Source organism: Eucalyptus grandis, chromosome 5 (assembly GCF_016545825.1).
Source record: "Eucalyptus grandis isolate ANBG69807.140 chromosome 5, ASM1654582v1, whole genome shotgun sequence".
Classification (NCBI taxonomy): domain Eukaryota; kingdom Viridiplantae; phylum Streptophyta; class Magnoliopsida; order Myrtales; family Myrtaceae; genus Eucalyptus; species Eucalyptus grandis.
Window position 1 is genome coordinate 56061080 of NC_052616.1, and position 14832 is coordinate 56075911.

The 14832-nt window shown below is 40.4% G+C and overlaps 1 protein-coding gene across 1 annotated transcript; it reads right to left on the reverse strand.

Annotated features, from left to right (window-relative positions):
- Window positions 1–7560: 7560 nt before the first annotated feature.
- On the reverse strand, window positions 7561–11171 carry LOC104447651 (cysteine-rich receptor-like protein kinase 10). The gene is given in 7 exon segments (XM_039313934.1): window positions 7561–7835; window positions 7976–8124; window positions 8202–8426; window positions 8617–8831; window positions 9855–9980; window positions 10104–10261; window positions 10889–11171. Coding segments are annotated over 7 exon segments (1431 nt in total).
- Between the last annotated feature and the right edge of the window lie 3661 nt (window positions 11172–14832).

Here is a 14832-nt window from a genome sequence, read left to right on the forward strand (position 1 = left end):
ATTATGCTCATGAGAAGCGGAGATCACGGCTATGAATAATCATGTTTTTATATGTGTAATCTTTTCCTCATGTCCTCTCCGTCTTATTTTCTCGTCATGGCTAAACGGAGATAAAGAATGCACTTGACTTTACTATGGCTAGATAGCAGTGCATTACTGGACTGTTAACGAATAAGTGTCACATGTGGCGGAATTCGGTTTCAAAGCCAACTCTTGTAATCGGGTTACTCATCTAGCAGTGAGTGCAAATATCCTTTACACAAGCGATGAACCTGATAACGTTCCTTGATAGGAGAAGCCACTATGTACTTCATGCGCATGATCTCATGACAACTCGCAGCCTATTTTTGAAAAACGTAGGTGCTTGTTGATTTTCCATTATTGATCCCTGTGGAAGGCTAAGGATCTCAAGGTCTCTGAGGCTAGCATGAAGAAAGACTTTCACTCACGTCACGATTCACCGAGGGTGCACTTCAGTAACCGACATTTCATTGATCGACCATGGCATAGACCTACTGGTGGATTCGTCTGGCTCGAGCTCTTTCAGCTGTCTTTCTGTGCTCCTTCGAAGGAAGAAGGCCGGTCGTCGAGGCTGTGGAAGCTTAATAGAGTGGCTGCTGAGCATAAGGACTATGCTTGCCATGCTGGGTCTATCAGCTGGATCTTCCTGAACAAATAGTAAACCAATGTGGAGGCATCTGAGTACTTCATCTATTGAATATGAGTTGCCAATGATCGGACTTCATTGAGATTTGTCCATGCATTGCATAATCTGGAGACAAGAATCACTGCAAACCAAAATATATGGGCTATAGCATCCATTATATTATTTTAAGTTGAAAAAGCCACATTCTGATGGATATGTATTAAAATTAGCATCAATATGAGCATGGTGTTGTTCTAATTGATAGATCAACCATAACATGGATCATATAAACAAGAGATTAGGAGTCATTTAAGAAAGAGATTGAGACTTACAAGGTCCCTATGAATTTCTTAGTGTTTGCCTGAGTTTGATCAGCTCCAAAAATCTTAGCCATGCTGAAATTTGAAATCTTCAGGTTCATATCACTGTCTAATAAGATATTGCTGGGTTTTAGATCACAATGAATGATCTAAAGTCTAGAATCTTCACGTGGATAACGGAGACCCTCTGGTTGGGGCATCTTCGGAGTATCTCCTGCTTTCCAGTGGCCATGCAGATGCTGCAAGTGGTGATGTCAAGGTCGCCGCGGCAGAGGAAGAACCCATAGGCCCGATCGGAAGGGTCTTGGCCAGCAGTGACGTTCGTGAAGCCGTCGATGCTGTGGGTGGCGGCGGAGGAGAGGGAAGGGAGAAGGGTGTGGAGGTCGGATTGGTAGGTGGAGTTGGGGCTGAAGAGAGCGCTGTTTGGGCAATCATGATCTATGTAATTAGGGGCAGCTTCACTACCGAAAATTTTGATGAAGGAGGAGAGAGAGAAGCAGATGGTGAAGCAAGAATTCATGATTAGCTAGCTTGATGAATAGTAGGAAGAAGAGCATGTGGTCTCTCTCGAAGATATTTTTGTGGTGAGAACTATTTGGAGAATCTAAATGCATGGATTAAAATAAATGTGGACCGTCATGTCTGAAGAATAATTGCAGCATGACCAAAACCAGGTGCTTAAAAATTGTAATGGTAAAAGCAATCCAAATATGGCAGTAGACTTCCGACCAAAAGAAAAAAATATGGGATTAGGCTATCATCCCTTGTTGGCTTTTATGCAAGCAAGGTCCTGGTTAAGTGGAATCATGGTATTAAGCTAATTACTTGGACATCGTCATATAACAAATTTCTTTTATTAATACTGTAGAAAAGTATCGGATGTATAGACTCATTCTATATATAGGCATGTGGTAGAAACTTGTATTTTTTATGTGAGGTTCGTTGTTTTCACTTTTTCTTAATCTGTGATTAACTAAATCAATTCGACAAGCCTACGCAATAAAGTCTCATGTCACACGTAGTCTACACAACAACATGTGATGGATGATACAAAAGGAAAATGTTTTTGAAAGAGTTAATAATATAGATTATTAGACTCTTAAAGAAAATGAAGATAATCTTTTAAAAGCAAAATCTGAGCAATTTTATCATCATATACTTCTTATACGGAAAATGCAACTAAGATTAGTTCAACAGCACAACGGAAAGGTTGGGGGTATATTATCTATTTTCTTTCTTGTTTTTGATAAGTTAATAAGGTGCACCATTGCAAATTGAAATTCGATGATCAATGTTCGAACATTTAAAAGTTTGAAACTTTATTCCATATCACATATCTAAACGTTTTAAACCATATATAAATTGATTCTTAAACCATGAAAAACTATAATCTACTTTTTTCTTTATACGGGAAGGTAAAAAGAGATTTATGACAAGTCAAGACAAACCGGTGGGAGATTTTCCCTAAAGTCAAATACAGTTAAAGTGACATGAATTATGGTGCGTTAGGCCATTCACATTCATGTGGACAGAAGAATAAGATGTTAGACGCTAAAACACACAATCCCATGATTTCCATAACTAGAACAAGAACACATATAATTAAGTATAAAGATCAACGCACCTGTTATGAAATTTATCATTTTTGAAGCAAAAGTAGAAAAGCGATTATCCAAGAGCAATTCTTTCTCCTCTATTACCCTTTATATCATTGGTTCAATGAGATGGCTCCCTTATCCTTTAGCTCTAAGTAAATGCTATTTTGTGAGGATAATCATGAGTATTAAGATTAGAGGAGATTGAGTACTATTTATAGAGTTTCTAGCCAGGCTCTCTCATTATAGGCCAAGTAAACTTGGCCTGCAATAACCAGCCCCATATTAGACTAATTAAGAAACTTTATATCTCACCTTAGACCATCCCCATAAAACGGTAAATTACAATATTAATTAATATAACCCACATTAAGAAAACTCTTACAACCTCTCACTTGGATTATATTAATTAAAATTGTATTGTATGTGTGCACCTTGGTTTAGAGATAATTTATAATAGTCAATCATATCCCATAAAATCTTAAATACCAAATCATTGTGATAACTATATATATTCCAATAGAGCCCTCCATGGTCATGAGTGATTTTAACTTTATTGATATGGATCCAATATGATAATGTAGCAAATGAATAACACCTCTTATAGAGAGATCACATTTATTAGTCATCATTGTCTTATCTTAAGTGTCACCAAAACTTATGCCACTACAAAATATCTTTATGGTTCCAGCAAAACCATATATGTCTAGTCCTTATAGTTAACATTTTTTTTTTCTTTTATGTATAACAAAACATATGCTCAAGGCTAATTACCAATTGTTCCTAACCTTCACTCAATGTTTATATAATACTTTGAGACTTTTATCAATATGTATTCAACATAATAATAATACATTCAAAAATATTTTATTGAATGTAAAAGTTGATACATATTAAAACATTATTAAATGTAACGAGCGAGATGTAAACTTTATTAGAGGAAAAGAAAAAAGAAACGGCTCCTACTAAATCACAATATCCCATGATGTTCCTAAACCCATGCTAATGACATGTTGCTCAAACACACAAAGGTGTAAGCCTTTAGTTAGCGAATCAATAACCATAGCATCTATAGGAATGTGATCTATTGCAACGTCATTATTCTGTACTAATTTCTTTATGGTCAAAAACTTGATCTCCATGTGCTTCAACTCCTTGAGATCTATGCTATTATTAATAAACAATACTACAGAGTTATTGTCACAATATAACTGTATTGGCTTATCCACAAAATAAAAAATAGTTAACTTTCTAATGAGATTTTGAAGCCAAATAGCATGAGTAATAGCTGAAAAACATGCTACAAACTCTGCTTGTATGGTAGAAGAAGATATAGATTTTCTTTTCTCGCTCTTCCATAATATTGTACCTCCTGCCAATATAAATATATATCCTGTTGTTGACTTCATATCATCTTGACAGCCAACAAAGTCTACATCCGATTACCCTACTAGCTACAAGCCCGGAATATATTTACAAATCAACATATAATCTCTTGTCCTCTTTAAGTACCTTAAAATCTTCTTAACGGCAACCCAGTGATCGTGTCCTGGATTAGACTGAAATCCACCTAGAAGTTCTATTGCAAAAGCGATGTCTAGTCTAGTACAAACTTGAACATACATAACACTTCCAAATATACTAGCATAAGGTATATCCTTCATTAGGCTTTCTCAAAATTTGAATTAGGAGATTTTGATAGACTTAATTTATCACCCTTAATAGCAAGAGCAATTTTCAACTTGTTGTGTTGCATATCGAATTTTTCTAAAATACGATCAACATATGCCATTTGAGACAAACCCAATAAACGGCAAGAAGGATCCCTATGGATCTCAATGCCAAGTATGAAAGACAGCTCACCAAAGTCTTTCATGTCAAAAATTTTTGATAATATCTGCTTTGTCTCATGTAGTAATCCAATGTCATCATTAGCCATGTTAGACATGTGTGATTTCAAAGCTATTATCGAAATGGATTGGCTTCATAAACAAACAGCCAAAGTGGACTGCTTTAGCAAGATAATCCACTTTAGTCCACCTACCATAATCGACTATCAATTTATCGGTTTGGTAAATTTGTATAATTTTTTTATTTCTTTTATTTTTTAATATTTTTATTCTAGTTTTTCTAGAGGAAGACCCTCAACGCCTCTAATTTCGAGATAAGCTCGCCCGGCTCGGCCTCGCCGGAAAGCAATACAACTTCTTAAGAAAGGTTGCAAAGGTTACTTAGCAACCGTAGAGAATAAGTTGATTGAGGAACCAAAGTTGGACGATATCCCGGTGGTGTGGGAGTTTCCTAATGTATTCCTTAAGGAGCTACCAAGATTACCGCCTGAAAGAGAGGTAGAGTTCACTATTGAGCTGGTTCCTGGAACAGGACCTATTTCTGAAGTGATGTACCGAAAGTCTTGGGGGAACTCAAAGAGTTGAAGGTGCAATTACAAGAATTACATGATAAGGGTTTTATATGCCTTAGTGCCTCACCTTGGGTGCGCTAGTCCTATTCGTAAAGAAGAAAGACGGGTCGTTACGTCTCTATATCGATTACTGATAGTTGAATCGAGTTACCATAAACAACAAGTATATGTTGCCACAAATCAATGATTTATTCGATCAACTTCAAGGAGTGACAGTATCTTCCAAAATTGAATTACGTTCAAGATATCACTAGTTGAGAATCAAGAAGAAGATATTCTAAAGACAGCCTTTAGAACTCAATATAGACATTATGAATTTACTGTTATGCCGTTTGGTTTAACAAATGTCCCACCAGCTTTCATGGATCTCATGAACCAAGTATTCAAATTGTATTTGGACCACTCCGTCATAGTATTTATTGATGATATCTTGGTCTATTCAAAGAACACAGCAAAGCATGAACAACACTTGAGAATGGTGCTACAGACGCTTTGAGAACATGCCTTATATGCAAAATTCAATAAGTACTAGTTTTGGCTAAACTGCGTGGTATTTCTGGGCCATGTGGTGACTGGTGAAGGGATATCAGTAGACCCTACCAAAGTGGAAGCAGTAATAAATTGGCCAAGACCAACTACAGTTGCTAAAGTTCGGAGTTTCCTTGGTTTGGCTGGATACTACATGATATTCATAGAACGATTCTCTAGTATTGCCGCTCCCCTCACTCAATTACTAAGGAAGGATGTGAAATTTGAGTGGACGGATAAATGTGAATGGAGTTTTCAAGAGTTAAAGCGGAGACTGATGACGGCTCATGTACTCACAATTCCACCTGGATTAAGAGGTTTTGAAATATATAGTGATGCCTCGCATAAGGGACTTGGCTGTGTGTTAATGCAACGTGGTAAAGTGGTGGTCAACGCGTCCAACCAATTGAAGCCCTATGAATTGAATTATCTAACGCATGACTTGGAGCAAGCTGCAATTATTTTTGCTTTGAAAATTTGACGACGCTACCTTTATGGAGAAAGATTTGTAATGTACACTGATTATCAAAGCTTGAAGTATTTATTCTCCCAGAAAGAGTTGAATATGTGGCAAAGGCAATGGATGGAACTTTTGAAAGACTATGATTGTGAAATATTATAGCATCTTGGTAAAGCAAATTGAGTTGCTGATGCCTTTAGTCGTAAGTCTTCTCTTGCATGAATTATGGCTCGGGGGTGGAATCTCCTAGAATAAGTCCGAGATTCTGAATTCAAGTTCGAGATAGGACGACTTCCAACTTTATTGGCTACACTTAGAATTGAGCCAGAAATAATAAAGAAGATTAAAACTTTACAGCAAGTTAATGTGGAGATTCAAAAGCTTTGGAAACAAGCTAAGGATAAGAATGGAAGTTTTTTTCCGCATTGCAAAAGACGGAACATTGAAATTCTGTGAATGTTGGTGCGTGCCCAATGACGATAAGCTTAAGGAAGAAATTTTGGTGGAAGCGCATCGAAGTAATTATAGTATCCACCCTGGTAACACAACCATGTACCAGAACCTTCGACAAAATTACTAATGGAGTGGTTTGAAGGCGGATGTTGCTAAATATGTTGCAAAGTGCTTATCATGTCAACAAGTGAAAGCTCAACACTGCAAGCCTAGTGGATTATTATAGCCACTTGAAATTTCCAAATGAAAATGGGAACACATTACCTTGGATTTTGTTCTGGGATTACCAAGGAGTCAAAGAGAAAATGACTCAATTTGGATAATAGTCAACCAATTGACAAAGTCGGCTCATTTTCTAGCGGTGAAGAAGGATTTCTCATCGGAAGATTAAGCACACTTGTATGTACGACAAGTAGTACACCTACATGGAATACCAATGACAATTACTTCCGATCGAGACCTTAAGCTCACAGCAGTATTTTGGCAAAGTCTTCAAGCTACATTAGGAATGAAACTGCAGTATAGTACAACTTTTCACCCTCAAACTGATGGCCAAATAGAAAGAACCATCCAAACGTTCAAGGATATGCTGAGAGCTTGTGCAATTGATTTTAAAGGAAGTTGGGACGAGCATTTGCATCTCATTGAATTTGCCTATAATCAGCCAATGAAAAATATTTTTATTATCAACAATAATTTGTCTTTCATGGATGATACAAAAAATTTCATTTATTCATTTTCATGAGTAATATAGGTGATAATTTTTAGAAAAATATTTTCCAAATCATTTATTTTCCGTGAAACGAATAGAGCTACATCTCTTTATCTTTTCTTTTCCTTAGTCTCATTCTTCGTTCCTTCCTCAATTTTGCCTTTCAATCATAACCAACCGCCAACCACTATAATCGAGTAAAGAGGCAGGTGATGCAAAGAAATATATCTGGAGGTGAACTTAGTGTATGAACTCGTTTTTCTAATAAATGTGATGGCAACAAAGCGGTGCAGATTACATTCTAACAGAGATATATTATCGTATCTCATGAAAAGCACCACCAAAAAAAAAAAAAAAAAAAAAAACACACACACACACACACACACAAATTAAGGGAACTCTATCCCTTTTTCGATAAAATACTTTACATGAGGAAAAACTTGTGTTTCCCCTTCTTTAGCTGGTCCGATTCCACCTCTTCCATCGGTTCCAGCTCTGCCATTGGTCTCTCCGTGCTGTTAGTGTTGAGGTAGAAGGCAGGTTGTTGGGACAGCTCAAGAGGAGCAAGGTGGCTGTTCAACTTACGGACTGCGGTCGCCATGGCGGGTCTTTTATTCTGATCTTCCTGAGTACAGAGCCAACCAATCTCGAGGCATTTAAGAACTTCTTCCTCTGAATAAGTCTCTCTGACGGTGGGATCTAACATTGCCAACGGCGTCCGGTGTCTCCAATTTTTCCAGGCGTGAAAACAAGTTCATTGAAATATATTTCTCATTACCTCGAATTTGCTTGGTCTAACAAATTTCATTCGAGTTATAATGTCAATTTCTGCAACTTACATGGACAGCAATCCCTCCTCACGTCTGCTTGGTAGAATGAACTATTCTTCTTACCACTAACAAGCTCAAGAAGTACAACACTGAAACTATAAACATCAGATTTCATGGAAAATTGACCACGCGTTGCATACTCAGGTGCAATGTAACCACTGCAGCCAATCAATCATCAGCGATATAAGCATGCATAAGCATAAAAAATTTGAGAACAAGGCATGATAGTACTTACATAGTCCCCACAATTTTCCTAGTGTTTGCCCGTGATTGATTGATTTCGAAAATCCTTGCAATGATAAAATCGCAAATTTTCGGGGTCATTTCACTGTCCAACAAAATATTGCTCGGCTTTAGATCGCGATGGATGATCTAAAGTCGAGAGTCCTCATGCAAATAGAGAATTCCTCAACCAATCCCAAATGCTATTTTGAAATGTTTTGACTAGTCCAATTGCCTGCTCTTTTCAGGATTTGCATGTATGTACAGTTGAAATGTGAATATCTTTGCTTGATAAATCCTCTTGAATAGAATTTCTAATAGGAACTAACTTTAGGTTCTCAATTAGTGAAACATTCAACATAATCTAAGGCTAATCACATACCTCAACATGGAAAGCAATAGCATGGGAATATATATTTAAATGGGACATACCAAATAAAAAATAGTTGAGACTTTCATTCTACACAAACTCATAGGCAAACAGTTTTTCTTCATCCTCCGAGTAGAACCCGATTAGCCACACAAGGTTTCGATATTGAAGCTTCACTAATAGCTTGACTTCGTTCTTAATTTCTTCATCACCTTGTTGCGAGCCTTGAGATAGCCTCTTCACGGCTATTTCTTGTCCATTAGGAAGCATACCCTGAAAGGTTGATACTTTAATGTTTAAGTACACACAAATAACTTGCAATCACAACTTTTTCAAAATTACCATATCAAAGATCTTTAAAGTATAACAACTAAAGGCACGTTTGGTAACGATTCTGTTTTGGTGAACAACTCTTTATCAGAAATGATTTTTTCTGATTCTATTATTGAGAACAATTTATGAGCACAAAAATGCATTTGGTAGCCTCCCAAAATTTCTATTCCCGGGATAGAAATACATTTGGTAAGATTCTTAAATTTTTTTATTTCTTTTAATTTTTTTAATTCTTTTAATATTAATTTTTTTCCTTTTTTTCTTTTTCCTTCTTGTTTTTCTCTTTGGCCGGTCGCCGGACATGACGGTGGTCGATGACCGGCTGGGCAAGGTCTAGTGAGCTCATTGGAGGCATCGCCTAGCCATGGCGAGCATCGCCCTCGCCCTCACCTAGGCGGCACGAGGTCGACCTCACCCTAGCCAGGTGAGGCTCGGCCTTGCACCTGCTAGGGAGACCGAGCCTCACTGTGGCCGCATGAGGCTTGGCCTCGCCTTGGCTAGGCCAGGTTGACCTCGCCCAGCCACGGTTTGGCTCGGGCCAATGAACCTCACTGTGGCTCGGCGTCTCCAAGGGTCGACGATGCTCCGATGAGGTTGTCGACACCGGCTATGGCCAAGGCCAGTTGCCGACCAAAAGGAAGAAGAAGAAAAGAAGAAAAGAAAGAGAAGAAGAAAAGAGAAGAGGAGAGGGGAGAGAAAAAAAAATTCTAGAAATTGTTTTCAAGAAGAAGTTGTTTTTTTTTTTTTTTTTTTTTTACTTTGTGTTTCCACTCCAAATCTATACCCGATAATAAAAAAATAAATTTTTATTCCTTTTTTTTTTTGGTCGATAATTTTTTTTTTTTTGAAACAAAAGTTTTACCAAACAAGTTTCTATTCTATTTTTGTTTTCCGGAACAAAAAATCAAAAATAGATGTTCCGAGGAGCAGAAACAAAATTTATCAAACAGAGCCTAACAATACCTTGAAAACATCACCAAATCCGCCCATACCCAACTTGTTTTGATTAGAGAAATTGTCCGTGGCGTCTCTTATGGTAGCTAAATCATACTGCAGGGACTCTGCTTTTGTCATTTCAATAAGGTCTGCCTGAGGAAACAACATGAGGTGGTCATTTCACCAAAATCATGGGACAGCACATCCTGTATTTCTGTCTATCCAAGTATAAGGCGCAAGTACATATTTCGTACCGCTTTGATCTCAATGGACAACTATTTGCGTTTTGGTCGCTTTCCTCCAACTGAAACAACAACAAGAGATGAAGAGAAGCACGCATTCGCCAATAGGAACGCCGACCGTGATGATTTTCGTAATAGGTTTATTGCTTTTGCCCTCATATGTGCAATCATATCTCAATAGCATCAGTATATCTAAGAAAATGAAATTTCATTGATGAATTGGAGGAACGAAAACGGTCACTTATTCTTTAGATATATTATACCAAAAGAAAAAAGGAAAAGAAAAAAGAAAAGAAGACAGATGGAACTGCACTCGATGAATATGTTAAATTATTGATCCAATTTCTAGAAACTTCTTGAAAGATTTGAGCTAGAAAAGTCAAGAAAAATCCTTAAGAAAATCTAGCTTAGGTGGCAAAAGAAAAGTGTAGAAGGTAGAATTGTCTAGAAGAACTATAATCTAGAATTTCCTAGAAGAAGTTTACATGGACAACATTCTATAGAAATCTAGAATGTTGTACTCATGCTTATAAATAGGAGTTGAGGTGTGTGTTTTATGTAGCATAAGAAAAAACTACACACTCCTTCCTTCCTTTGTAATAGAAACTTTCATAATAAAAGCTCCTTTTTTTAACCCATTCTCCCTTTGCATTGTAGTCTTTTATTATTCACACATAACACTTGCACACACACACGCTTCCGCAAAAACATCCAACAGAATACTAGTGGGAATCTACGATGCTTTGGTGGGAATCTACGATGTTTTGGCAACAGCAGCGGTCAGGCATGGACGGCGGCTTGTCCGCGGAGGTTGGCCACAGATGACCGACGCCGATGATGCCTGAACGCTTTCGGCCCGCGCCTCCCCCAATGTCACCACCGGCAGAGTACAAAGTTGAAGAAGGACGAAGAAGAAAATTATCAGCATCACCGGCCAGCCACTCTTCACCGGCCTGTTTTCTTCTCTCACTGGCTCATAGCGACGCCAACTCTCGTCCTGGCCGTCGTCATCATCGTCCGGCCAGATCTGGTCGGCGTTTGGAGACGGAGACAGATCTGGATGGGCAGCTCGTGAGCGACGCGGATGCTCGCCCATGGCCATCGTCAGCGTCGTTCCGCCAGATCTGGTCGGCTCAGTCAGCGGCGGCGACTTCGCTGGTGGCGACGGTGGGGGAGGCGTTGAGGTCAGGCTCAGAGGAAGGGGATGGCGAGATGGGCTTTTCGAGCGAGAGGGACCGGATGCTGACGTCAGAGAACCTGGCGTCAAAGTTGAGTAGCGGCAGCTGCTAGAGGGCGATGACAGAGAGGGAGGAGTTTGAGGCATTATAAGTGTAGTGGAGGCGAACGTGCAGGTGAGGGAGAGGGCCAGAGGGAGAAGGAGAGAGAGGAAAGAGAGAAGCGATTGTTGTTGCAGAGAGCGAGCATAGAGAGAGGGGCTACAGAGGAACGAGAATAAGATTAAAAAAAGAAAAAATCTAACATGTGAGCTCATTAGAATTAGTGGCTATGGAACATTGACAAGTCCGACGGCAAGATCTTGATTTAAAATAAAGCGCAGACACATGTAAAAAAGACATGAGTCGACTCGAAAAGACATGTGAAAAAACAGCAATGTCAAAAGTCAAACACGAAAAAAGAGTGAGACCATGTTTTCGGAGCAACATGAAAAATCTGCTAGGACTATGAGGGCGCGTTTGGCAACGATTCTGTTCCCGGGAGCCGATTCTAACTAGAAATGATTATTTTTATTCTGTTCCCGGGAACGATTCGAGTAAAAAAGCGCGTTTGGTGCTGTTTAAAATTTTGATTCGGAATAGAATTGAATTTTAAATAATTTCTTTATTTTTTTACTTTTTTTCTTTTCTTTTTTTCCTCTTTTTCTTTTTTATTTCTTTTATTTCTTTTTTTCCCTTTTTTTCTATTCTTCTTCTTCTTCTTCATTTGGCCGGTCGCCGGACCGGCGATCGGCTAGGGACGAGGGCCGGCGACGCTCACCGGAGCGTCGCCGGCCCTCGGCGAGGTCGGCTCGTCGGCCGAGCCTCGCCGGCAGCCGAGCGAGGCTCGGCCTCGCCGGTGGCGGGCGAGCCTCCCAGCGGGCGAGGCTCGCCGCCACCGGCGAGGCTCACCCAGCCCGCCGGTGGCGGGCCGGCCTCGCGGGCCGGGCGAGGCCGGCTGGCCACCGGCGAGGCTCGGCCTCGCCCAGATCCGCGAGGCCTAGCCTCGCCGGGTGGCTGGGCTTGCCTCCGCGAGCTCGCCGGACCTCACCCGGCTCGGCGAGCCTCCGCGACCTCGCCGGACCGGAGACCGGCGGCGACCGGCAACCGCCGGCGGCGGCGGGCGGCGGCGGGCGGTGGCGGACGGCGGCGGGCGATGGTGGATGGCAACCAAGGGTTTTATGTTTTGATTCTTTTCGATTCTCGGACGTAGAGTCAAAATTTTTTTATTCTCAAATCTTGTCCAAAATCGTTCGGGAACAAAAAATTTACCAAACGCGATTCTCGTCCCAAACCGATTATGGGAACAAAAATCAGACCGGCACCGTTTGGCACGTTGCCAAACAGGCCCCGAGCGGCCCCACAAATTCACCAGAAATCTCAGTCGCCCCCTTAGATCTGAGTAAACATATTTGGTCTCGATCTGATAATAAAATGATTAATACCTTAAAAAATCTCAAACTGGTACACTTGTGACAAATTTACCCCAAACTATATTTTTATCATGAAAAATCCCAAAGTAGTATATCTGTGACAAATTTACCCCGACAAACTATAAAAAAACCATAAACTGGTACATTTATGACAAATTTACCACAAATTAATTTATTCGATCACAAAAAACCCCAAACTGGTAAATTTGTGACTAATATACCCTCCGAAAAATTAGATTAATACCACAAAAAAATCACAAAAATTATAAACTATGACAAAAGAGTGTAAAATCCCAAATTGATATACTTGGTCAATTGTCACGTGTTATTTAACTTTATAATTTAACAAGAAAATTTAACTAAAACTAATAGAGGGTAAATTTGTCACAAGTGTACCAGTTTAGGGTAAATTTGTCAAAGGTATACCAGTTTGGGGTTTTTGGTGGTCAAAAAAATAATTTGGGGTAAATTTGTCACAGGTGTACCAGTTTAGGGTTTTTCAAGATATTAACCCGATAATAAAAGGAAGAGTTAGGACGGGAGAAGACCGATACAAACATACAAGTACCTTTAGGTCCGTTTGCCGGAGGAGGAGGTGGAGGCGCCTTAGCAGGAGGAGGAGACACCGGCACCGGCAGGGCCGAGGCATTATAAAAGGGGTAGAGCTGGTACCTCACGTTGCAGCTCGGGATGAGCACCCTTCCACCTTGCTTCCCTTGAGGCAGAATAGCAATCCCGAACTGGAGGCACTCGACGCATTCTGACGCCGTCAAGTTCGGCGTACACTGCGCAAGTGCGTATAGCTTCTGCGAGCTCGTGAAGTTCGCCTCTACCGTCGCGACCTTCTTCCCTGACCCGCCAGCTGAAGCCCTCGCGGCGACTTCTTTCAGGGTCTCTCCGAGAAGCTTCATTAACTGGGTTGGGTTGGTGATGTTCCCCATGTCGTACAAAACCAGATCTAGCGATCGTGTCATGGCCGAGAAGATGGACCGGTTCGAGTACCTCAACATTTTTTTTTGGTCGGTGAGTACCTCAACATGCACTCGTTATACCAGATCGCGGAGACTCGCTGGTTCGGGCATCTTTCGAGATTCTCCTATTTTCCAGTGGATACGCAGTCGCTGCACGTGGTGGCGCTAACGTCTCCACGGCAGCGGAAGAGCCCGTAGGCCTGGTCGGGAGGGTTTTGGCCGGTGGTGGCGTTGGCAAAAACGTCGGTGCTATTGGTGGCGGCGGAGGAGAGGGAAGAGATGAGGGTGTCGAGGTTGGCCTGGTAGGTGGAGCTGGGAGTGAAGAGGGTGGTGTTTGGGCAATCATGATGTAAGTAAATGGGTGGAGCTTCAGTACTGAAGGAGGAGGAGGAGGAGGAGGGGCGGGAAAGAGAGAGAGAGAGGGAGAGGGAGGGAGGAAGTTAGTGGAGCAAGTCTTCATGTTTTAGTTTGGCAAAGGTGGATGAATGGATTAGGGTTTGGGATTTGCAGACTTATGGAGGATCGGCATGATTATCCTAAGAATATGAGAAATAGTGACCGTTTTTAATTTATTATAAGAAAAATAGTTTATTCTGAATCGTAAAACTTTAAATTATAAATAATTATAAATTATTATAAAAACACTTTAAAAAATTATGATTCCCAATGAACGATATTCAAAATTGTGATCCTAATAAAATCTTGAGATTATTGAGTAAACCCGGCACTAGATGCGACCGAACAGGGAACAGTTACTCCTGTCATAGGGCGCCACGTGGGTGCCACAGTTGTCAGGAGATTTCAAAGACCCTCTCTCTCTCTAGAAGGGTAGGGAAGGGCGAAGAAAAAGAAGCAGCTTTCAATCTTAAAGGAGGGGACGTTGAAATCTGCTGAAAAGTGGGGCCCATGGGAAGAGGCCGATCGCTATGTAATGCCGGGATGAAACCCATTTTGTTCTGGCCTCTACCGCACGTTGAATTTCTCTTGACTTATTCCGCCCATGATTCCCGACCATTTTCTCTTTTCAGATCAAACATTTACACTCTATCCCCAACCCAATATATTGTCCTAAATGATAAAATTATGTTTTCTTTGTTATTCTTTCAAAGGGTTTAGTAGGGGTGTGCAATAGGAATCGCCCAAAT